At 45.0% G+C, this 25492-nt stretch overlaps 1 protein-coding gene across 1 annotated transcript in view; it reads right to left on the bottom strand.

Moving 5' to 3' along the window:
- Positions 1 to 9952: 9952 nt before the first annotated feature.
- Positions 9953 to 25492, bottom strand: part of LOC147693576 (solute carrier organic anion transporter family member 2B1-like) — a 426250-nt gene continuing 410710 nt past the window's right edge. Inside the window, exon 15 of the mRNA XM_086933806.1 lies at positions 9953 to 10606. Within this exon, the coding sequence (XP_086789932.1) occupies positions 10444 to 10606 (163 nt within the window). The 3' untranslated portion in view covers positions 9953 to 10443. The remainder of the gene's footprint in view (positions 10607 to 25492) is intronic.

Here is a 25492-nt window from a genome sequence, read left to right on the forward strand (position 1 = left end):
TATTTGCCTTGAAGCGGGCTGAGGTGGATCTGAGCGATGTAGAGTCAGGGAGCATCGGCATTAGGGATAGCATGCCGGCAGCAGCTATCCATTTGGGAGGGAACGGTTGAGGATGAGGGCTTTTAGGTGTTTTTTAAATTTTGTGAAGGACTGGATAGGTCTGATATCTGTTGGGACGGAGTTCCAGATTTTTTTGGTGCATTTCCAGCAAATGACCTCGCAGCGTTTTTGTGTTTGCGTGTTCTCTAGGGGATGACAAGGAGGAAGTTCCAGCTCCTGAGGTTTCTTGTCTGCCCGGCCTTCTTGAGTTTGGTGGCCAGGTAATCCGGTTTTCCAGTATGAAGGGCTTTGTGCGTGAGGCAGGCCGTTCTGAAGTTAGCTCGCTGTTTGACTGGAAACCATTTTAGTTCTTTTATTGATGGAGAAATGTGGTTGTATTTTCTGATTCCGGTGACCATTCTGGCTGCTGCATTGAGGGTTGTTTTGAGTGGGGCAAGGTGTGATTTTGTGGTGCCGGTTAAGGTTGCGTTGCCATAGTCGAGTCTGGATAGCACCAGTGAATGGGTGGCTTGTTTGAGGTCTTTAGTAGGGATGAATGGTTTAATTTTGTAGAGATGCTTTAGGTTGAGGAAGGCAGTCTTTGCAGAGTTTTTGATGTGTTTGGTCATGACCAGTTTAGGGTCTAGGGTGATCCCTAGGGATTTTACAGAGTTAACCAGGGTGAGATTGCAATTAGAGCACCCAAAGCTTTAAGCCATTCTGCGATTTGTGGGTTCTATTCTTTGTTGGAGATGAGGAGGATATCCGTTTTGTCTTGGTTGAGTTTAAGGTGATTTAGGGTGAGCCAGTGTTGAATTTCTTTTAGGGTGTTGTTTAGTCTGAGGATGTCGTCTGGGGAGGAAGTTTCCAGATAGATCTGGATGTCATCGGCATAAAGGTGAAAGGGGATATTCGCCTTTTTGAGTAAGGTGGTGAGGGGTTCCATGTATATGTTGAACAGTTGTGGTGAGAGCACTGAGCCTTCGGGCACACCTCTACTGACGAGGTGGAGGTCAGAGGCGAAGTTTTTGGTTTTTATCCTTTGCGAGCGGTTCTGGAGGAAGAAGGTGAACCAGCGGAGGACCTTCTCATCGGCACTTACCCTTTCTTTCTTTATTTATTTTGCGGTTTTTGTACAGCGCATCACTCATCCCGAGGGATATCACGGCGCTAAGAACCAGGAAAGCTGCTGAGGTGTATACTGAAAGCTTACGGCTTGGGGAAGAGATACGTTTTAAGATTCCTTCTGAACTGAAGATAGTTGGTGGTATGTCTTAGGTCGGAAGGGAGCTCGTTCCATCTTTTGGCTGCTAGGTGGGAAAAAGAACGTCCACCTGTTCTGACCTTATAAATACGTTTAGACTTCGCCAAGGCAGATTGGCATGATCGCAGGTTTCTGTTAGGGACGTAGAATTCGATCCTTCCTTGGAGTATCGAGGGGCCTGTTCCATGTAGGGTTTGGTGAGCATGGCTGAGTAATTTAAAGGCAGCCCTCTGACGCATCGGGAGCCAGTGAAGTTTACTCAAGCACTCCGATGCTGAGTCGCGTTTACCTTTGTTGAGGATGAGTTTGGCCGCCTGGTTTTGCACAATCTGTAGGCGGGAAAATAGCTGGTCATTCATCCCATTAAAAAGTGCGTTGCCATAATCCAGGCGACTGACCAGTAGGGCCTGGGTGACAGACCGTCTACAGTCCAGGGGTAGCCAGGGCAATATTTTGGCAAGGAATTTGAGTATAGCAAAACTCTTGCCGCAGAGGGATCTAACGTGGTCTTTCATGGAAAGTGCATCATCCATGATGATTCCCAGGTTCCTGGCATGTTGTCTGGGAGTGGGGGCCATTCCTAGTGAGGGTGGCCACCATGTGGCATTCCACACGTGTTTTGCTCCCCCAAACAATAAGATCTCCGATTTCCCTGCATTCAATTTCAGGAAATGCTTGTGCATCCACTGTGCCATTTCTCCCAGACAGTTGTGTAATTTGGTTTTAATGACCTCAGGGCCCTCGTCCATAGTCACCACCAGCTGTGTGTCGTCTGCATATGAGCAGACTCCAATGCCCCACTTCCTCCCAATGTCGGCCAAAGATGAAACGTAGACATTGAAAAGGGTGGGGCTCAGAGAGGCGCCTTTCTTGTAGGGCCTTGATGAGAAGTTGGTGATCTACCATGTCAAAAGCTGCCGAGAGGTCGAGGAGAATGAGAAGGCAGCAGTGATCGGAGTCCAGTGACTTGTGGATGTTATCTGTGATATTGAGGATTGCCGTCTCAGTGCTGTAACCTTCTTCTGAATCCCGATTGGTGGGGGTCAAGAAGTTTGATGTTGTCCATATGTTGAGTCAGTTGTGAAAGGACACATTTCTCGAGGATTTTGGCTAGGAGGGGGAAATTGGAGATGGGTCTGAAGTTGTTCAGGTCAATGTAGTCACGGCCTGTTTTTTTTAGTAGTGGTGTTACTTCTCCGACTTTAAGGCATTCGGGTATGATGCTGGATCTCAGGGAGCTGTTGATGATTCTGCACCAGAGCGGGGCTATGGAGAGTTTGAGTTTTTAAGTCAATTGAGTGGGTATAGGGTCCAGGACGTGAGAGGCGGGTTTGGAGGTTGTGATTAGCTTGATAATCTCGGCTTCTGTGATGGGATTGAAGGACTTCCATGATTTGTGTGGTGTAGGCATGTGCTTTCTAAAGGAGCTAGGGACAGGCTTTCGCAGGCAGGGTTGGTGTTAGTGTCTAGCGAGTGTTCAATCTTAGAGATTTTTTCTTCGAAGAAGATGGCAAAGTTTTCACACAGTTCCTTGGAGGCCTGGGTGGGGGGTACGGGGGGCTTGGTGGTTTGCTGCTTGATGATTTTAAATAGTTCATAGTTCAGCTAACTATAACTTGTGGCCCCGCAATGCACTGCTGATGACGTCACATATTACATCACTCATGGCATGATCAGTGACATCACTGATGACATAACTGATGACATCTCAAATGACATCACTGATTATATCCTCCGTGTGACAATTTGATGCATCTTTTCACACCCTAATATAACCTTTGATACACCCACTCTAAGTTACAGACTGCCATACTCAAATCATAGACACTCCAACACCAATAACTACATACCCACTCAATGATTCTTAGGTTTCCACACACATCCACTCACTCATCCGTACAGTCACTCATACTTATGGTCACTCAGTACATGACTATCATAGTCACTCATACACCTATATAGACACTCACACACCACCACTCATCCATAGAGGTACTCACACACCTAGTCAGGCATGCAAATAATCAATCACACTGCCATTTACTCACCTATACAGTTATACGCACACCAGCTCACTTACTCATACAAAGACTAGCACATTCTTATGCTCTTATACAATCACTGACAAAAGCACACACTCATCCATACAGCCACTCTCACAATCACACACTCTCATGTATAGCCATATATATACTCCAACAAGCATATATACTGCCTTTCACATATGTAGTTACTCGCACATGTACCACTGAGATATACATTCACTCACTAACACACCCATACACACACTCACCCACCCATACAGTCCATCAAAGATGCACTCTTGAAACCATGCACCCAGTGAATCACCCACTCACACTTCTATGCACAGAGTCACACAAAACGCCCCTGAAACCTATGTTTTTTTTCAGTGAATGTCTAAGGTTTTTTAAATGCTAATTTCTAACTATAATGTGCCTGAAACCTATGGTTTTTTCAGTGAATTTCAAAGGTTTTGTAAATGCTAATTTCTAACTATAATATGCCTGAAACCTATGTTTTTTTCAGTGAATATATATATCAACATGAACTTTATTTGTTTTTGTAAAAAAGCATAATGGTGCAACAAATCACAGAATACATATACGTTAAAAGATTGCATAAAATAGATAAAATTGAATTAGAATCCATAAAAAGAGCCACCTATATCATTTTAAAATAGAGTGAATCCCAGGGAGATTTAACAGCTATTATTCTTTGCTCCAATGGCTAGTATTATTGAGCAGAACTTTTTCGCAGCCTAAAAGTAACTTTTAAATAACTGAGAATATTGAGAACAATATCTCCCAAAAGTATTTGTAAATAAACAAGGGCCAGGCAGGCGGACCGGGGAAAATTGCCCTTTTTTTAGACGGGTAGAATATATATGTCTTTGTGTGCATGGCATGTAAACTGGAAAACATGATAAAATATGAACAGTAGAGACTTATCTTCGCAGCCACAGGGCAAGAAAGTATGGCCCCTATTCATCCCAATAGGGTAGGCTAACATTAAGACAAAAATGTCCAGCAGGAACCTGTTTAATAAGGAACACTCATATCTGCCTTTAACACATAAGAGCTAGGGCTTTGTAGTAAGCATAGTTTTCAGCATGGCATATCGACGTACACTAGTCTTCATAAGAACGCCTTCTTCCCTCTTCAGCAATTACCTTCTGCAAAAGTGACCCTTCGTCCAAATGAGATCCTTTTTGCTGATCTTGTCCACAATGGATCTCTAAGTAAGTCACCCCGGCTGAGATTCAGGAAGCAATCCCTGATGTATTTACAACAGGGAATATAGCTCCAGGTTACCCGTTACAAGTGTTGATAACAATAAGATAGAAATGATCATGGTTCAGACAATCTTTAAGGATCTGTTTGCTCAGATGATTCTCAGGGCTAGACCAAAATTTCAGCTAGAGGGTAAGAGGGCGAAAAGCTGTTATGTCAGATAGATAGGATACCCCCATTTCTCCTTGCACTAATGATTATGGAATGCGATAAAATTGTCTCAGAAACAGATTTTCAACAATTTGAAGCTCATCCTGGGTGATGTATCCCCAGATCTCAATCCCATATATTACTTTGGAGATACACTTAGCCCTGCCTATCTGTAAAAGGGCCCCAGTTGGTCTGCTACCCAGCCAGTGCTGTTTGTCCTGTTAAAATCTTTTTTATATGAAAGGATGCTAATTCATAGCTTAATCAAAAAGTACTCCCAAATAAGAGACTACCCATGTCTTTGATACTAGAGCGGGCCAAACATTAAAAGTCTGAGATTTGTGTATCGGGGTCCCACAACCATCACGTAAGATTTTTGTCATTGATCCATACATCCAAATCCTCCATTAAATGGACAAATGAGTTCAACAGGGCCTGCAAGCCCCTGGTGGTCCAGGCCTTGAGACTGCATCTGCTGCATATAATAATACCGGCATACAACGTTGCCCCACCTGTGGACAATCTACATTTAGGTCCTATAAAACATGCCACAAGTTATTAACACAAAGACTAAAAAGAAATGAGGCCAGAATACAGCCCTACCGGACCCCCCTTTGTATCAGAAATTGGCAAGTGAATTTTTTTTTTTTTAGTAAAGTACTGCAGCTATGTTATCTTTGTGTAGAACCCTTTAAAAAAGAACAATGTCTTGGTCTACCCCTATGGATAGCATAATCTGTCAGAGTTTGGAACTGTTGACACAATCAAAGGCAGACAGCAAATCCATGGATGCAGATGGATAGAACCACAGCGGGCAATGCTGTATTTGGTTAATACCAAGAACACATTATAACATTGAGCAATCGTTGAGTGCCCAGGACGGAATATGTACTGTACATCAGATAAAACATTGTTTTCAGCTGCCCACGTGGAAAGACTGTCCAAAAAGACATGCCCTGCCACATTTACAATAGAATCAAGCAAAGAAATTCGCCTGTAGCATTGAGTGCTATCTCTGTCAACCTTCTTAAAGACTGGTATTATGATCGCCTTTGCCCATGACCTTGAGAGGCTTGTGATAACTGACGTGTTAATGATAGATGTGAGTATAGGTACCCAGACCTCTACATCAGAAGCATCAAGCTCAGGTATGATGCCATCAGAGCCCGGGCCTTGTTCTTGGACAGACTCAATATTCCCATCCTTACCTTCTAGAATGAAAAGGATAAAGAGACAGCCGTCCCTCCGATGTTACCGGATCCACCACTGAAAATTGAAGGAGGGGGATTAAAAATATCCTCAAAATGGCTAAATCGGGTGTCTTCAGTGATATGGGTCTCCATAAAAACAGCAGGTTTTACATCCAAAAGGACTATTGATAATACCCCAAAATGTGGAGGGAGCTGTTTTTAAGGCCTCGATCAAATCAGACCATGCTTCAACCTTTAATAAGTTCCTATGTCTTGCAAGTTCAGCATTTCAATGCTTGAGAGCAACCTGAATTGAACCATCTTGGGGGCACTTTGTGTTGCCGCAGTATTGGTGCCTTCAATAACTGCGAGATGGTGTTAACAATGACAAAGAAAACATCTAAAATGATACATGAATCATTCTGTTGGCCTGAACAGATATCAAACTCCTTCTGACACTGAGAATACAAAGAGTTATAAAAGAAGTTTGGGACGGGTGCTTGCTTTGTGTTATCCTTTTCAGGATTGCTTGTTAATTGTGGTTTCACAGGTTTAGCTACCAAGTTATCTCTACCCAGCAAAGCATAGGTTTCTTCCATAATCTTAGGTAGTTCTTGCTCTTGTTGTGCAGGAGTGACATCCCTCAGGTGTAGATTGATACCTGAGTTAAACTGCCTAATAATTTCATCCTCAAGCCAAGGCACGTTCTGCCCCATGTTCATTCTGTATTTGTTTCAATACCTCTCGTATGACTGCAATTGAGGGGGTACCATGAGTTCTGGTGTAAACGGCATTGAAAACTGTACCCCATGTGGTACAATCCTCTATCGGGGGAGCTATTCACATTGGCAACCAAATTGTTAGTATTCCGTGTTTTTCCTGCTGGCTTATGTGGGGAAACACTGACTCAAGCTGTGCTATTTTCTGTGCTATTCAGAACGGCATCCACTCACGCCTAGTGGGCATCCATCCCATAACCACGCTCAGCATTTTTGGGCTTATTTGTGTCAAAGTCCCTTGCAGTTGACCAGCTTGAGTGATCCTTGTAGGTTGAATTGTAAGATTTTCGCATTACGAACAGTGTAACGTTTTTGTATAGTTTTACCATTTCTTTGTAAAGTGTACGTAAGTCTGCTGCCGACAATGTATCAACCTCTGGATAGGGTGTGTAAGCAGCTAGGGCCGACAAAGTTGCTCCTTCTCTGCTGAGCGACCTTGGTATGGGGGAGGGCGCCTTTAGACTCATTAATATGTTCTTGGTAAGTTAATGGGACTTCTAAGTTCTCATATGGAGAGTATTCTTCAGGAGTCTCATCTTCAATGTAAGATTGAAACAACTTTGTGTGTTCATCTGCAGGTAGAAATTCGATCCACAAATAGAATACCTCTGTCCGTAATGCCTTGTGTGCCTCAATCATGAAGGTAACATGTCCACCTATTGCTGAGAGGCCATACTCTGATAATTACATAGTAATTGCATGTCAGTAATTTTCAGAAATGTTACGAGCCCCTTCCTGTTCAGCTTCCTCTGCACTAGCACTACTCCTACCAGTGTGCCCATTGTTAGACATTATGGAGGAAGTGTTAGGAAAAAGAGATAAGGTTTTGTACAATGTGGGGAACTATAATCCTTAAAGCCTGAACAAACCTACAGCCAATACATAGGATATACCTACTCAGCTGTGGTGGACTTTCCCTTCCCACTCCAGCTGTCTCTTATTAAATATGAGTAGTGGTCTTCCGAGGAAGCACAACTAAACAACTGAGATTTGACCAATAAAAAGGAACCAAACCAACGTTGGTAGGGTCATGTCATGTAGTTCTTGAAAATACATAGGATCTGCATTTTTAGACAACATAAACTAAGGGATTGGTATCCAAACTGATTCCATATACCCCCAAATGACATGTTAGCCTTTAGACCAGCCTGCTCACAGTGCCCACATAAGCCCCCTAACCTTACTGAGGTGTGACTAGTTTCTGGCAACTATCAAACATGACAACCCTTGATCCTTCAGGGATTGTGGAATCAGTCAATCATATTCACTTAGTCTCAGAGAGATACACAGAATAAATTATGGGGACATTTTCAATATGAATTTATTGAACCAGCGTCATTCTATTACAAAACATATGTGCTGTGGCAATCATGAGACAGAAGCAAATGTATAGTGTGACATGCACCAACAAAGTAAATAAAAGGTCAAATTGTACCATAGAGTTATAAAAGTAAATATATGCTGGCATATAGATACATGACAGTAATTAAGCATACTCCTATGATGCGATGCAAACCCTACCTAATTGTACCTAACATGTATGTGGGTGTAAGCCAAGAGCCCCCTAGGAAAGAGCCAACCCCATTACCTGATGGGAGAGAACGAAAGACCCCGTCTTAGTCTTGAGTTGGACAACCTGCAAGAGATGTCAGACCGCTGTGTGGTGTAGCTTCTGCAAGCCAGGACCTCAGCGTCTAGTGTCAGAATGGAAGCTTCTCCCTGTCTCTCTCCTGTGGGTATGGTTCTTTCATACCATAAAGATAGCCATGAGGTTCCTTACACAATGGATATGTTGCGACTGCGAGTACGATTATGTAAATGAGCCTAATCAATACCTGCAGTTATTGAAAGTAGTTATTTCGCCCTAGGATGAAGATGACCACGACTTTTATACAGAGTATGTTAATCCTGTAATGTGCGTCATATGCAGGGACTTTTCTAAGAATCCTAAATAAATGAGGCTAGTTTCAAGGAAACAAATTGACATTTCTTCAGCACATAACTAGGTAAAAGGACAGTGTTAGAACAGTTATGCAGACCAAGGTAGGACAAATTTAGGTAAAAGGTTGTGTAAATACTTAGGCATAGATTGAGGTACATAAAAGTTCAGGTGGGTGCCACATATACAGGTCCCCTCACGGACCAGAGCCCCTTCCTGCCTCATGCTGCAGTTACTGGACACACCTAAGTGTGTTCCCTTTTATTTAGTGGCAAGTAGGCTTGTGACCATACCTATTCTTAGATGTGCTGCCTCTTAAACAGTGAGTCAGATATTTATGATAACCTTTGATATGCAGGTGTCATACATGGTAAGAATGTCTACTTGGTTCTTTTCAGAAAACTCCATGAGAGAAACTATGTGATTATCTTTTCTTTTTCCAGATGTACTCACACTTATCTCAGTCCCACACCCCTCCTTCGTAGTGCAGTGATTCGTGTACATCAGTTAGCTGGATGACTGGCCAATAGGCTGCATCAGCAATGCAGTAGGATGTGTCTCTTAAGTTGCTATTAATTGTGTCTGACCTAAGTCCCCAGCTAAAAACTATGTTGCTGCTCTAATCAAGGTTTAGGGTGGTGTTCTTTCTAGGAATAAGTAATAGAGTAAACAACAGTGGTTGTCGCAATGACCTTTCACACTGGGAAAAAATCAAATAGCTTTGTGGCAACAAACAAAATATGACATAAATGTGCACAGCTCTTATATCCTAAGACTGCAAGCACGAGGCTGATTAGGATAGCGGGCGGACTTTAGTCTGGCCACAATCCTTGCGGTGGTGGGACAGGACGCCATACGTGCGGCGGTCCCGTACCGCTAATTAGGATGCAACCACTAAAATTGGGGCGGGTGTTACTGTAAGCAGCACCGGCCACAATGCCAAAGTGCCTTGTTTTGCATTGCCATGCACAATGTGGCAGGCACTGCGTGGTGCCTGCCACCATGTGCATGGCAATAGAGGGGGTAACATAGGTACCCCACCAAGTGCAGCCCCCCACCCCCCCGGGGCCCGCAACAAGTCTCCAAAGCAATTCCCCGTTAAAGCCGCCATGGAAATGTTAGTGACACCAGGCATCCTAATTTGGATAGCGGTGACGGCTAGGCACCGCCACCAAATTGAGGCCCAAATCCGCACAGAACGGCAGAAAAGTGGCGGACGCACTTTGTGTCCACTGCGTCATATGGCGGACGAAAATCGGGTTGGGATGGCAGGCGGATCGCCACCGCCGAGCTGGCGGTGGCGATCCGCCCACCATCCTAATGACCCCCTAAGGGTTTCATAACAAGTTTATTAAATAGACAAACTGCTGGGATTTTATATATACGCTAAGGAGTATCTTTCGTGAAGTAATCTTGGTTCTTTGTGACTCTATCGTAAGTGATTAGAGCACTGCTGTAGCCTGTATATCATAGTGCTTTAGGTACATGAAAATGTTATGATTTTGTCAGTGTCTGTATAAAGGCTTGAAACACTGACCCATGGCATCAAAAAATATTACTTTAACATGAAATGCAATTTGAATTCATGAAAAAAATGATAAAATCCCTGATTTGAAATGTATCAAACAGGTGCTGAAGTAGTTCAGCAACTCCAGGTAAACACTCATAGCTTGAGATTGAATTGCAGTATAATAGAGTCCTATGGGCAGTCCAGTGAGGAGGATTTCATCATGAGCAAGCACACGCAATGTTCATGGTCTGTATCTTTCATTCACTCAGAGGCTCCTTGGCCATTATCCACCATGGTTGTGAGTGTGAGGGTTTCTGGACTGCACTTTTTCAAAGCTCTTTTTTCTTGATTTCGTAGAATGAGGAAGACTATGAAGAAACAAATGAACGATGCCACTTCAAAGACTAACTGAAGGCCCAGATACCTGTGAGGATAAAAAGATTCAAAAAATGGTTAAAAGTTGTTGTGGTATGAAAAATAAGTAAGCAAGATTTTGAAAATCCAGGAGGTCTAGTAGTTTATAATTGAAGTGCCTCTCCAGTGTTTGCCAAGTTTTCGCGCATAATTATCGAAATGTGACTTAGAATGAGTCAAGCGTTGGATGAGCGACTATATGGATGAATGAACAGTGACCGAGCATGGATGGAAGGATACATTCATGGGTGAATGGATGAGCAGGTGAATGCATGGATGAAGAGATGAATGCATGATTTTATAGATGAATGTGTGAGTAAGTTCACGGTTGGGTGCAGACAAGTTATAGCCTCCTTGAAGGCTGAGGCCTTTGACAGCAGTAGTCTTAGTGTTATAAGACACGGTGCTAGACAGGGGGTTGGCCCATTGCCTCTCGACATAAAGAATTTGGGGTGGGAGATCAGGCTCTTTTCAGGAACACTGATTACTTTTCTCGTATGTGTATATGTATATAGTCCTTATTGTAAAATAAACAGTTTAATGAAGAGCAAATGTGTTCTCAAGTCATAGGGAAGGAAAGCCCTACACATAGTCAACCGCTGTCAGCTCTGTGATGAGAAAGGCAGCCAATGCGGTCAATGAACAGTCCTGGGGTTAGGTAATTCATACAATTTTGATAAAAAAATAGAGAAAAAGGTTTAACCCTGAGAGACATGCTGTAATTATACTCTGCAATACTATACACAAAGTAGTATGTTATGCCCAAAGAAACAAGACATCATATCAAAATGTTTTACCAATTACATACAGAACTTTTTCAATAATGTATGAAATAAAAAGTTATCTGACAATTATCACCCATTTAACACAAGGCATCCAGTGAATGGGACTGGATAATAAAGACTGGGATTCCCCTCTACGAGTACTTCAATGCAATTGCAGCAAACATGGGCAAAGCCAATATCTCTAACTTTTATACTTTGCCAGTACTTTTGATTTTACTGTAAGAGTTGCAGTTGAAAAGAGTCAATATATTGAATTACACTGCAGCATGTGAACTGAAAACATGTCCATCTCTTTGACTGTCATACAATTGGGAAAAGTAGGTGATCTGAGACGAAATAAGCCTTCTCTTCCAGAACCATTTTTGCCAGAAATCGCCCCAATAGTATGTATTTCGATTGGTCTGCCTCAGAACTGTCTTGACAAATGGATTTTGAAAATGTTTATTTAGGAAACACTGTCTTGTTAGAACCGATATAGACCTGTTCATATTTACACATACAAAATCCATCCTTCAATCGCATCAGTAAAATGGAAAATAAACATAAACAATTTAAAGAAATTATGAATTTGTTCCATTTATATCTTTCTTTTTATACATCACTGCAGTGCTTTGGTACATGCAGTCTCTTTCTGTTTGCATTTTTGCGTATATGTTCAGAAGTCAGTCTGGGATTATCAGCTTGTAGTTGTGTGCTGGTTAGTTTACAAAGAGCTTTTATTGTAAATGTTCATGTCTGCATGAGTGAAAGGTATGGGGCTCATGTCCTCACTGTTCTAGCTCTTTCTAGCCATCCTCTGCTCCCTTGTTTCCGACTCGCCCTGTTTTATTTAACGTTCTACTTCCAATCAGGAAAGGTGAAGGGGTGGGTGTGTGTGCACATCTGTGGTCCCCGTTTCACCAAAGGATGGGCAGGGCCACATACTGGGAAGGAAGCAGGTATTTGAGCTGTATGTACTCAGCAGCCTGCACTGTACTCATCTGGATGCCTGCCTTTTACAGATGGTACTGAGGGCCAGATAACTGGTGGACAATTACAGCTAGCAAAGGTTTCTAAGAACTCACTTATATATCAATAGGTTTAATCTTTTAAAACACCAAATCCTGGTAGGTGCCAATCCAAACAAGCTTATGATTCTGAAGTAGGTCGAAAATTGCAACTTACTACAATTAGACGCCACCACAGGGATGGTGGCCTGCTGGGGCAACAGGCCGACAAACGCTTTTAAAAAAGGTCACTTTTTAAAAAAAATGCAGCCCAATTTTGTTTCTAGTGCACCCCTGCTTACTCTTTTTTAACATGTATATAGGGAATGGGTTCCAAGGCAACTTTTTCACTTTTGCAAATGCATTACCAGCTCCTTTGAGATGTGGGTAAAATATCAAAGCTTTGTGACTGGATTTCTATCATAAAACATTCATTCTTTAGATAACCATTCAGTATTTGGAAGAGTTGCCTAGATCACACCCCTTCCAGATACCGAAACAGTATCCATTCCCAGTCCCATTGTAGGAGTCAGAAGAACTTTTCGTACTCCTAAAAGGGAATTAGGAGATGAGAAAACACATTTTGATCCAAAATGTGAGTTTTTGCAACTGATACAATATTTAGTACAACTGGTCATTACATTGTTGATGTTGAAGCAGTTTCTCTTTGGTTCAATAATTAACATTGATCATTGCTTTTGCCTGAGGTTGTGCATCTTCTTCGGTTTTACCATTAGTTATTGCAGTTACATCAGTTGTTTAAAGAGTGCCTTTAATAATCATGAAGTGTCAGATGTCCAGGAGGCACTGGGACACACAGGCTTTAACATGGGATAGAGGTGACTGGATGAGTCAAAGGAGCCAGAAGTGCAACCACACTGATGAAGGGGAACTCCAAGGGCTCAACGCTAACTATGGGTTTGCAGACATGCTCACGGACAGCAATGCTTTGTGGTCTGAGGCCACCTATGCGTGTGCAAAGCATGCCTTGATCTGTTCAGCAGCCAAGTTTATTTTTGTTTCGATAATGTAATTCTGTTGGTTGTTTTACAACTGTCAATGAATGCTATACATATTCTGTACAATTATAATTTTTTTGTGGTGTTTTATATAGCAGGACCTAGACCCGAAGTTATCAGAGCACTTTACATGAGCACCAGTTATGTTGGAAGGACACATTCATTTTTGATAGGCACTAGGGGCCTCATTTATGAGGCTGTGCATCACTTTTACGCCGCCGGTGCGTCACTTTTGTGACACACCAGTGGCGTAAAAAATGCATCACTAAGACTCGAACCCGGTTCCCCAGCTCCGAGGTCGCCCGCCATATCCTTTAGGCCACATTCTCTCCCCAATTTACCCCATTACTAACAGAAACTTTCACAAGAGAGCAAACCAAGAGAACGCACACACAGATGGTTTTGGGACATGCTGTTCTCAAGGAGTTCCTTCTTGTCAAACATATTACACGATAAACTGGGTCAGGGAAGAGCTGGATGCAGCAGACCGGAAACAGGGTGCAGCAACTTCAGGATATAAAATAATATAGGGCCACATAAGAGAAGAGGTCTCAGGTGGAGCTTGTCTTGCATAGTACTCCTGCCTGTGCCTCCAGGTTCTGAGGTAAATTATTATGAAGGCCAGAGTTGTGTCCTCATCAGTGCCTGCGTAATTAACGATGGCTACACTCGCCACATAATCCACCTTCAGCTGCACAATTTACAGATTTCCACAAAAATATTTTTCGAGCTAAAACTTTCTAAAAAAAACAATTAACCATGGTGCATCACTATGCAAAAGTTAGATGGTCACATTTCACCTGTTGATTCTTTGTCAGCGTATCAAAATGAAGTAAAGATGTGAAAATGTTGCCCAGGCATAATGAACGTCACCGATTAACTGACTGTGGAAAGGCAACTGTTTGCAGCATAGAGATAATAATGGCATAGATTGTGCTCCATAATTTCCTGCAGCATAATTTGACTCTCCATTACCACATAATTCCAGTGAACCTGACAAAGGACCGCTATGTACAGATGTCCACAGGGAACAGATCTTTTACTCTCACTGTACTATGGGTGTTTATTTCCCATTTTTGCGGTCTCACTGCAAACAGTCTGTCACAGACAGCACCGTATACAACCCGTCTATCCTTTCTCAAGATTAAATGGCTTTCAAGAGAATCTCAGTGACTTTGCTATTATTGGTGACTTTCTTCCCTTTCTGTGTTTGACGGTTTGTGGTTTCACTATCGGTAGATTTGCATAGTCAGACTGGCCTATAGGGCAATCAAGCAGCACCCGAAGAGCTGCTCTGGCATTATGTTTTTAGGTCAAGCATTCAAGACCTCTTGTATATACTTTAGTATATACTTATGTGTGTGTGTACTTTGTGGGCTCTGGAGATCAGCCCTAGGACTTGTCTGCTTCTGCTTAGGGACTTTTTTTCTGTTCAACTGCTTCAATTTAACTGCCTTGATAGAAAACGACCAGCAGAGGTCAGTAAAATACCAGAATTGCTTTCTGCTAAGGGACTTTATTTTTTAGAAAATTTCTGGCAACTGCCTCTATTTAACTTTCTTGATTGAAAACAACCAGCTGATGTCAGTAAAATACCAAAATCACTTTAGCATTCTCTAGATTTCAGTCCATAGAAATTGTCTTTCACGAGCACCCGTAGACAATAATATATTTTTCAAATCTTGTATTTTCAGTGATATGACCACTGAAGGCGCTGCTTTGATAATAAAATCAGAGCTTTGGACTATACCATTCCCCACTGAAAGGCAATATTTCTGTCCATGTGTTCCCATGACTGGCGTGTCACGGAGTTTGGTGCTTACTTTACCTCCATGTTAAAGAACAGTAGATGTTTCCGCACCCAGGCTAATGTGCTGCATATCTAAATGCATATACGGTCCCAAAGGTGAGACTGATTAAATTGCAAATGCTTGTTTTCTGTTGGTTTGCAGGTTTTTATGGTCTACTGAATGGGTTTTCACTGATGATTTTCCCTGACATGAAAAAAATTGCCTACGTTAAGCAAGAATCCTTTCGGACTTCCACACATAGTAAAACAGTTATACATTTTGTCTTTACAAGTTTAGAGCTGCCCAATTTGCAAACATGCCCACTTGTTTATCTATCTAATTGACTAATGGGGATACTGTTATTTTCATGCTAAAGCCTATTTTCTGTCCCTTCCGAGTGCTGTATTGTGAGTTTTAAAGTCTGCACCTCAGATTCGCCACTCTATAGATGTTACCATTATGGCCTTGAACAGAAACAATGCCACTTCTGCTATGAAAGCAAACTCCCTCTCTGGAAGTGTCTTGTTATCTGCTAAGCTGGTGCCATTAAACATAGCTCAGTAGTGCCAGCATCAGAGGAGACCAGGAGGGCACCAGCTGGTGTTTAGCATGACCAGCAGGAAGTAGTACTGGTGGTCTCCCTGCTCACACGCATGCATAGCAGCGTACATGTAAATGTAAATGTAATGTAAATGTATTGGCATTTATATAGCGCACTACTTACCCGTAGGGTCCCAAGGCGCTTCGACCGCTGCGAAACCCTTCCTGGCTTCCCTGAGAGATGGTCCCTTAATGGGTATCTCCAGGGTGAGACCAGGCATCCCCGTTGCCGAGTGTGATCGCTGATCAGAGTGGGCACCGAGGCGAGAGAATTATCGAGTCCGCTGACCCTGGTCCAGAAACCTGCCGCGCCGAGAATCGAACCCTGGTCCCGGGCCGTCCTCTGCTCTCGGGTCTGCCGCCTCTAACCAGTGAGCTACACTACTTCACTTCACATGCTGGGCTGGACTGGGAACAGCATCCAGCCCTGGCAGAATGCTGCCCGGCCGGGCCTGGAAGCAGGGGAGGGCAGGTTGCCACTCCAGATTGAGATACTGGGGGCAGATATTGCAGTACTGCTGCAAAGCCGGCCCCCACTGACAAAACCGGCCCCAACGGGCAGAAAAAGTACCCCCACTCTTTTCATCCTATTGGGGTAATGCCCAGTGCCTGCCACAGCCAGGATGGCCCTGCGTACATGCTGCTGCAGCCCCCTACCCAGTATTGCTAGTACACACAGTGGGATTATGTTACAACATTTTCTGGTGTGTATGCGAAATATCCAGTGGGTGCAGCCTCTTAAGGTTGAGGGAATGGAATGGAATGGAATGGAATAGGTTTTTATAAAGCGCGATAGCTACCCGCAGGCGTCCCAGCGCTCAAGCCGAAGTACAGGAGGGTCAGGCAGGTCGAGGTTATCTGTTGAAGAGGAAGGTTTTTAATTTTTTCCGGAAGGGCAAGATGTTAGGTTCCGACCGGATGGAAAGAGGAAGGGAGTTCCAAAGTCTTGCTGCATTTGTTGAGAACATTCTTCCTCCACTTCTTTCTCTTTTAAACCTGGGAGTGATGACTTGAAAGGCGAGAGTCGACCTTAGCTGTCTGTTGGGGTGGTAGGGGGTAATCAAAGTGTGATTGAGGATTGCTCCCTTTCTCCAGTAAGCACGGTGGGCGATGCACATGCTTTTAAAGCTGACTCTGTCTTTTACAGGTAGCCAGTGCAGGGCTCTGAGTTCGGTTTTCACTGATTGGCGGCCTGGGAATGCGTAGAAGAGTCCGAGCAGCGCAGTTTTGAATAACCTGCAGTTTTTTCAAGGTGGATTCGGGGGCTCCTAAATATAGGGCGTTTCCGAAGTCCAGCCGGGAGAGGATTAGACCCTGGATCATGATTTGTCTGGCCTTGAGAGGGAGGAGGGGTAGGATCTTTCGTATGAGTCTAATTATGCTCATGCAGGTGGCTGCTAATTTGGTTGCCTGGTGGCCGAAGGTTAGTGTATTATCCAGCCAGATGCCCAGGCTCTTGATGGTATCTCTGGCTACTGGAGCAGGACCTAGTGCTGGCGGCCACAGTGAGTCAATAGATTTTTGAGGGGAGCTGCCCAGCACCATTAACTCAGTTTTATCGCCGTTGAGCTTTAGGTAAGACTGGCTCATCCAGGAGCAGACTGCTTCCATACAGCCTCTGAGATCACTGGTGTAGGAGGAGGGATGGGTAAGGGTAACTATCAATTGCGTGTCGTCGGCGTAAGACACGACTTGAACGCCAAAAGGGCGTATTATTTCTGCAAGGGGAAGCATGTAAATATTAAACAGTGTGGGGCTCAGGGACGAACCCTGAGGAACCCCACAACTGAGAGGTTTACTGGGCGATGTGATCATGCCCTCACAGACTCGGAAGGAGCGGTCAGAGAGGAAGGAGTGAAGCCAGGCTGCCGCAATGGAGGTTATTCCTAGCTCTGACATTCTGTTACATAAGATGTTGTGATTCACAGTGTCGAAGGCGGCACTGAGGTCCAGTAAAATAATGGCCGCAGTGCCACCCTCATCCACAATCCTTCTAGCTCTCTCTGTCACTGCAAGTAATGCAGTTTCAGTTCCATGCATGGGACGGAACCCAGTCTGTGAGATATCCAGGGAGTTGTTTGTTTCCAGGAATTCCGTGATGCATTTATTTACATGTTTTTCAGCGATTTTTGTGATCCATGGTAGCAGGGAGATCGGACGGTAATTTCCTGGATTCATCTGATCTAAGTTGGGTTTCTTCAGGGGGGCTTTGACTGTGGCCTGTTTCCACTTCGGGGGGACGAGTCCTGTTGAAAGAGAGTTGTTAATCAGATTCTGGATAGTGGGGAGAATGGTGGGCGTGATTGTTTTTAGGAAGCGAGCTGGGGCTGGGTCACTAGGGGATCCAGACTTTACCTGCAGCATTATAGTTTCTAAGCTGGTATGCTCCAGAGGTGTAAAGGATTCCAGGTAGGTAGGGGGGGTGGGTCTGGGGTGTTGTTGTTCTGGAGGTGGATGAGGAAGAGGGGGAAAGGAGGAGTAGATCGTTGCTATTTTATTGTAAAAATAGTCAGCCTGCTCATTGCAGCGGGTTTGTGCGGTCAGAGGGTCTGGTAGTTTGTCCGGGAGTTTGAGCAAGCTTTTGGCGATCTGATAGATCTCCTTGGGTTTGCATGCTGCTTCGTTAATCTTGTTTTCAAAAAAGTTGGCTTGAGCCTTTTTTATGTTAATTTTATAGGTTTTTATAGACGCTCGATATTCAGTTTTGCTGGTGTTTGAGTAGTCAAGGCGCCATTTGCGTTCCAATTTCTTACATTCTCTTTTTAGGGAGCGTAGTTCCTGTGAGTACCAAGGGGCATTTTTAGGTTTGTGTTTAGATTTAATAATTTTTGGTGGAATGATGGAGTCTAGGGAAGAGGAGATCCAGTTGTTGAAGTTGTCATTGCTGACAATAGGGTCGGGGTTATTCTCTGGAACAGAGGATTCCAGTGTGGAGGTCCACAAGTTGGTATTAAGTTGAGTCCACTTGCGGTCTCTGCTAGGAGCAGGAAGAGTTAGAAGGCAGGAACCTGGTGGAGTCCACAAGAATGGAATCAGGAAGTGGTCCGTCCATGGAAGAGTAATGGGTGGACTAACTATGAGGTGGGTACAGTTACTGAAAATGGGGTCCAAGAGATGTCCTTTTTCATGAGTGGGTTGCAGTACTAGCTGGGAGAGGTCTAATGCTAGCAGACTGTTACGTAGTTCAATGGCAGCCGAGTCCGTGGGATCGTCTAAGTGCACATTTAGATCACCTAATAGGGTGTAGTTAGATGAAGAGCAGATACCACTGGCTACCTCTGGGGCGAGCTGATTAATGAAGTTAGTCGAGGTGCCGGGTGGTCGATAGATAAGCGTCCCTGAGAATGTGCAAGTAGGGGAGAAATCCAGCGAAAAAGTGAGGTGTTCGCAACTGGTTATATTAGTTGGAGAGGAACGGCAGATGTAGCGTTTTTTATAAATAATTGCTAAGCCGCCGCCTTTTCCTAGGGAGCGGTCAGCTCGCAGTATTTGGTAGTCTGCTGGGAGAGCTTGGATGACATCGGGGTCAGAGTCACTTTGAAGCCAAGTTTCCGTAAGGAATATGGCATCAGGGTCTTTGTCCATGATCAGCAGGGATATTTCGGTGGCATGTTTGGGAAGGGATCTGCAATTAAGCAGGAGCATGCTAAACGAGGGGGGGGGTGTAGAGGGGTGACTTTGAAATGGACAGTGTGGACACTTGAAGTGTTTTGATGTAGGGTCCCAGGTTGTGAGACACCGATCATTAGAGAAGTGCCGAAGTTGGTGTAAAGTTTTGGAGGGATAGTGTATGGGCGGATTTTGGCCAGCGGTCCTGGCCCCTGGGCCCAGTTGGGCGTGGACGGGCGCAGACGGGCTTGCCTTTGGCGCGCCTTCGGCGCCCCGCCGGCGCCGCCGCTGCGCCCGTCCGCTGCGCCTCCTGGGAAGGGGAGTCATTTTGTAGTGTCTGGTGCCTCGGGGTGGGAGGGGCCTCACAGAGGTGATCGGTTCCTCACTCAAGATGGCGGGTCCAAAAGTTTGAATGGGGCAGGAGAGTCGAGGGCTCTGATGAGTAGTCTGGGGAGCAGGATCCGCTCTAACTCAGCGGCGACCTGACAATTAAGGTACAAATACCGAAATTCGTATTTCTTGGCAAAGTGCAAATTTTAAAAATATTTTTCCTAAGTGCGCAGTTTAAAACAGGTAAGGCTTTTCAAGTCAAGCTGGTCAAGTTTCATGCACTGTCCCGGCTTCCGCCTCAGGACCACAACACACGCCACACACTCACTTGTAATCAGTGGGGGGAGGAGAGTATGCTGTGCTTTTTGTAGTGTCTGGTGCCTCGGGGCACAGATCATGAACAGCACCTTGTCTCTGTGTACTCATATAGCTTTTTGCTCTTTGAAGCAGGCACAGGGTAGGGACAAGTATTTTCATGCTGCCCTATGCCTGGTTCTTTTGTTCCTGTAACCTAATATGCACGCCCTTTGACCTTACAAAATGGGCAGGTTCACAGGCTTGGGTTTTGGCCACACTGTTCTGTTTTTCCATGCTAGCTGAATCACTTGTGCATCCTACATCAGGAGGCACTCAACACAGAGTATAAAGTGTAGGGGAAATGTTTTTCACCCATTGGCTGCTATATAAACGGAAGCGAGTTCAGGCGGGAGACAGACAAAATGAAGTAATTTTTGGCTTAAAAAAGGGAAGTCTCCCCCCTGAATGGGGTCTTTTGGCATGTATGCACAGAGCAATGAAGTGCATGCAGTCACAAGCCCAGAGCCTGCTGTGTGAAGCCTTTGTGAGCTCTTAGCTAAGGGCTGGCGGGAGGACATATTCTGGGGTCACTGACCATTGCAGGCTATACATGACCTTTTGCTATGTACCATGAACTTTTTTGACAGAGATGGAGTGCCCACTGAGTGCATCATAGTAGGTGCAGTCTATAGCCCTGAGCAGCAGTCACTGGGCAGACATGTGGCATTTAGCCACATCTGCACAAAGCGTTACAGATGTCATTGCTATGCCTCTGCTAATGTTTTTTTAAGTTCAAAACCTGCATTTATCTTTTTCGGACTGCACAATGCAATTTACTACTTAGAAATATATACAATACGGACATTTTCCATAATGTAACAAAATAAGCACTTTCCCTGCTGCATCTAAGTGCTTTTGTTGTGGTGTTGGGATGGGTGAATACGATGTAAATGAATGTCATGATATGTGCATGCCCGATAGCGACTATACCAGTAAATGCAATATGAACGTATGCTATTCCTTGTGCCCGCACAATGCCCTTCAGTGCAATCTCAATGTATATCGTAACTTGTGCCAGCACAGGAGCACCGACATCAGCAACAAAGATATCAATGTTGGTAACAACAATCCATGCTCATACAATAATTTTGTTGTTGCTAGAAAGACCAATGTAAATGTACATTCAGACCAGAGCATACTTATTCTCATTATTACCAGCAGTACAAACAATATCAATGTAAAAAATGACAACCTTATGTGTAATGATGATAATGTCAATAAAAATTATACTACTGGCTGCTGTATTATTTGTAGGCATTCCTATGGACTCCTAAATGCCTTCTGTGAATACCAAAAGTCTTAAAATTACGATTTTTCTCAATTTAGTAGTAGTAAAGTTAGTAGTCCTAACTTTACTACTACTAAATTGAGAAAAATCCTAATTTTAAGACTTTCGGTATTTACAGAAGGCATTTAGGAGTCCTAAAGTTAGTAGTCCTAACTTCTGTGAATACCGAAATGAGTAAGTTCATTCTGTGAATACCAAAAGTAGTAAGTGCATTCTGTGAATGCCAAAAGTAGTAAGTTCATTCTGTGAATCGGGCCCAGAGTAATTAAATGAGGTTTTCTTCAGGACAGTGAAATGCTCTGATTGATTGATTGATTGATTGATATTCCAAATTGGGAACTGTTAATTCCCTCTCCTCCAAGTGGTGAAACAGAATGCGTCAAGCAACCCTGAAGCGGCCACCTTCCCAAACCAAAGAAGAGATCAGGGAGTCCAGTTGACAAAAGATGGTCAGGGGACTTTGGCTGAAAAAGTGTTGAATGCAGTTAATACTGTACTGTAATAGGGCCTATATAGAAATTGCTACATGCTGAAGGGAGAGCAGGAGAGTGTTCCAAAATGGAATGGAGGACAGAAGCCCCCCAAGAACTCTGGAGATGTATTGCAATCTTATGTGTGACCATCATGCCCAAATACCGGAAGCTGTCTGCATCCCAACGCAAGGGTATAGCCAGTAAGAATGTAGCTTCAAGGGCCACAGCACTCCTGGTGGTAAGATCAAGGACTTTCAATGGTTAATAGGAAGACCGGACACCTCCCTGAACCTGTTGAGGGTCTAATAAGCGTGGAAGTGAATGTTGCAGTGTCGATACATAAAAGAGTGTGTTGCCAGCATTTAAGCATACAAGATGAGTGGTGGCTCACACAGTAATCCCCCAATGAGCCTAATCCAGATGGCCATAGGCCCCATGGCCAGGGCACAGATGAGCGGGTACATTGGGTATCTCTGGCATGTGACCCTACTGATGGGCAAGGCGTCCAAACTGAATTTACACACCCGCACTCTGGCGTCAGACTGTGCGTACAGCATCCAAACCTAGGAGCAAAACCGTAGATCAGTCCTCATAGCGTCCAGGACCTGCATCTGGTATGGCCACTCCACAGTGTGGAAGGCCTTTGCAATATCTATTGAAAAAATCAATCATATAATTTGTAAAGCGCACTGCTCACCCACGAGGGTTTCAAGGCGCTGGGGTGGGGAATGCTGCTACTGCTCGAAAAGCCGGGTCTTGAGGAGTTTTCTGAAGGTCAGTAGGTCTTGGGTCTGCCGTAGGTGGATGGGGAGGGTGTTCCAGGTCTTGGCGGCGAGGTGGGAGAACGACCTGCCACCGGAGGTCACTCTTTGGAAGCAGGGGACTGTGTCGAGGGCTAGGTCGGCGGAGCGGAGCTGGCAGATGGGGTGTAGAATCTGAGTTGTCTGTTGAGGTACATTGGTCCGGTGTTGTGGAGTGCCTTGTGTGCGTGGGTGAGGAGCTTGAAGGTTATCCTCTTGTTGACCGGGAGCCAGTGCAGGTCTCTCAGGTGGGGTGTGATGTGGCTGCGGCAAGGGATGTCGAGGATCAGGCGTGCAGAGGCGTTCTGGATGCGTTGGGGCCGTCTCAGGAGTTTGGCCAAGGCTCCTGCGTAGTGGGCGTTTCCGTAGTCCACCCTGCTGCTGACGAAGGCCTGGGTGACCGTTCTTCTTGTTTCAGTGGGGATCCACTTGTAGATCCTGCGGAGCATGCAGAGGGTATTGAAGCAGGAGGATGAGACGGCGTTGACCTGTTTAGTCATGGAGAGGGTGGAGTCGAGGATGACCCCTAGGTTGCGTGCGTGGTCGGTCGGTGTTGGGGCGGTTCCGAGTGCAGTCAGCCACCAGGAGTCATCCCAGGCCAAAGGGGTGGATCCTAGGATGAGAACCTCCGTCTTGTCCGAGTTCAGCTTTAGTCGGCTGTTTCTCAGCCATTCAGTGTTGGCGTTCATTCCTTCGTGAACGTTGATTTTGGCGGTGTGGTGGTCCTTGGTGAGGGAGAGGATCAGCTGGGTATCATCTGCATAGGAGATGATGTTGAGGTTGTGCCGACCGGCGACGTGGGCGAGCGGTGCCATGTAGATGTTAAACAGATTTGGGCTGAGGGATGAGCCCTGGGGTACGCCGCAGATGATCTCGATAGCTTCTGAGCTGAAGGGGGGAAGGCGGACGCTCTGCCGTAGAGGAAGGAGGTGGTCCAGTCCAGGGCCTTCTCTTGGATCCCGGCGTTGTGAAGTAGTGTTCGTAGTGTGTGGTGGCAGACCGTGTCAAAGGCGGCTGACAGGTCCAGAAGGATGAGGGCTGCCGTTTCTCCGTTGTCCAGCAGGGACTTGATGTCATCGGTGGCGGCAATGAGGGCAGTCTCAGTGCTGTGATTGCAGCGGATGTATGGCGTTACCACGCATACCATTACCACGCATACCGTTACAACGTGGTATTTACAACGCATACCACTACAACGCATAGAGCTTTGAGGTGCTGGATAGTGGTAAGTATAATTTTATATTCCAACTCCAGTCCCCGTGGATACTAGGGAAGGTGTTGGATATAAAATTAATCTTATTCCCTATCCTAGAGCGCCCCCCAGCGCAATGCGTTGTAATGGTATGCGTTGTAATGCCTGCATTGTAAGTGTAGTGCATGGTAAAAAATGCGTGGTAACAGTTGTACACCGATTGCAGCAGAACCCGGACTGAGAAGGGTCCAGGATGTTGTTCTCCTCGAGGTAGCAGGTCAGTTGTTCATTGACGGTCTTCTCGATGACCATTGCCGAGAACAGGAGCAGGGAGATGGGCCGGAAGTTCTTGAGGTCTTTGGGGTCCGCCTTGGGTTTCTTGAGTAAGGGGTTGATCTCGGCGTGCTTCAAGCTCTCTGGGAAGGTTGCTGTCTTGAAGGAGGTGTTGATGACTTTCAGAAGATGGGGTGCAATGTCTGTGCTGGCTTTGTTGAAGATGTGGGGTGGGTATGGGTCTGACGGAGATCCGGAGTGGATGGTGTTCATGATCTTGATAGGGTCGTCGTCATTGATGTTGGTCCAGGAGAGCAGGTGGTTGGTGCGGAGGGTGGCTGTGGGGGCGGAGGTCTCAGGGGTTGTTCGGGCGGTGGCGACATTGAAGGTGTCGTGGATAGCAATGGCAAGTCGTCTTCTCTATGTTCCACCTCGTGCAAGACATGGGTCAACAGCCTTAAATTCATAGTGGTATTGCGTCTGGGGATGAATCCACATTAATCCTCTGGGACCAAGTGGGACACAAGTGGGCCCAGCTGGAGAGCGAGAGCCTTGCAAAGTATTTTGGTGTCCATATTAACCATGCACAAGGGCCTCTAGGAAGAAGGATGCGAGTCGTCAGACCCTGGTTTAGACACCATGGAGATATAACACTCCTGCATAGTTTCAGTTAGAAGCCCGGCACTATGAGCCTCTGGATATACTTCCAGCAGGTGCTGGGTGAGGGAGGGAAAAAAGGCAGGTAAAACTCCGCTGATAGGCCTTCACCACCCAGCGCCTTGCCATGAGGTAACTGTCAGAGCACTACACATATCACTTCTAAGGTAAGATAGGCATCCAGATCCGTGGACCGCCTCTCCCTCCAGGCAAAGCAGGGGCATGAGACCCATAAAAGTGCAAAGGCGAGCTGGGGCTGGCAGATGAGGGCTGCAAGAAAATGCACTCCAAGTGAGTCATCAAGGTCTCAGTGATGCCCCGCTGAGTCCAAACTCCCTCGCTGAGTCCCCCACATGGAGCACCAGTAAACAAGAAGCCTCCCATCTAAAGAACCAGGCCAAGAGGATGCCCAATGTTTCACCTTTCCTGTGAAGGAGCTGGTGATACGATCGAAGAATTTATTTTTTGAAATGCTCAGGCACAGAGATATTAACAGGGTCATTTGAAAGAGGTCATCAATAAAGGTCAAGGAGCTTCTAGAAGCAGTGATCTGTAGTAAAGTGTCATGTCCAACTCCTGAAAGAATGACTATATTGAAATGTTTCTTTGTGATATATTTAGAGCACCACTTGACAGGTTGAGTTTCTTGTAAATATTTTGAATTTTGGTGTTGGCAATGTTGCCCACAGTTTTACCTTAGCATTGAACAGTGGCTTTTCACCTCAGGCTTATTCGTA

Source organism: Lissotriton vulgaris, chromosome 8, assembly GCF_964263255.1.
Source record: "Lissotriton vulgaris chromosome 8, aLisVul1.2, whole genome shotgun sequence".
Lineage (NCBI taxonomy): Eukaryota > Metazoa > Chordata > Amphibia > Caudata > Salamandridae > Lissotriton > Lissotriton vulgaris.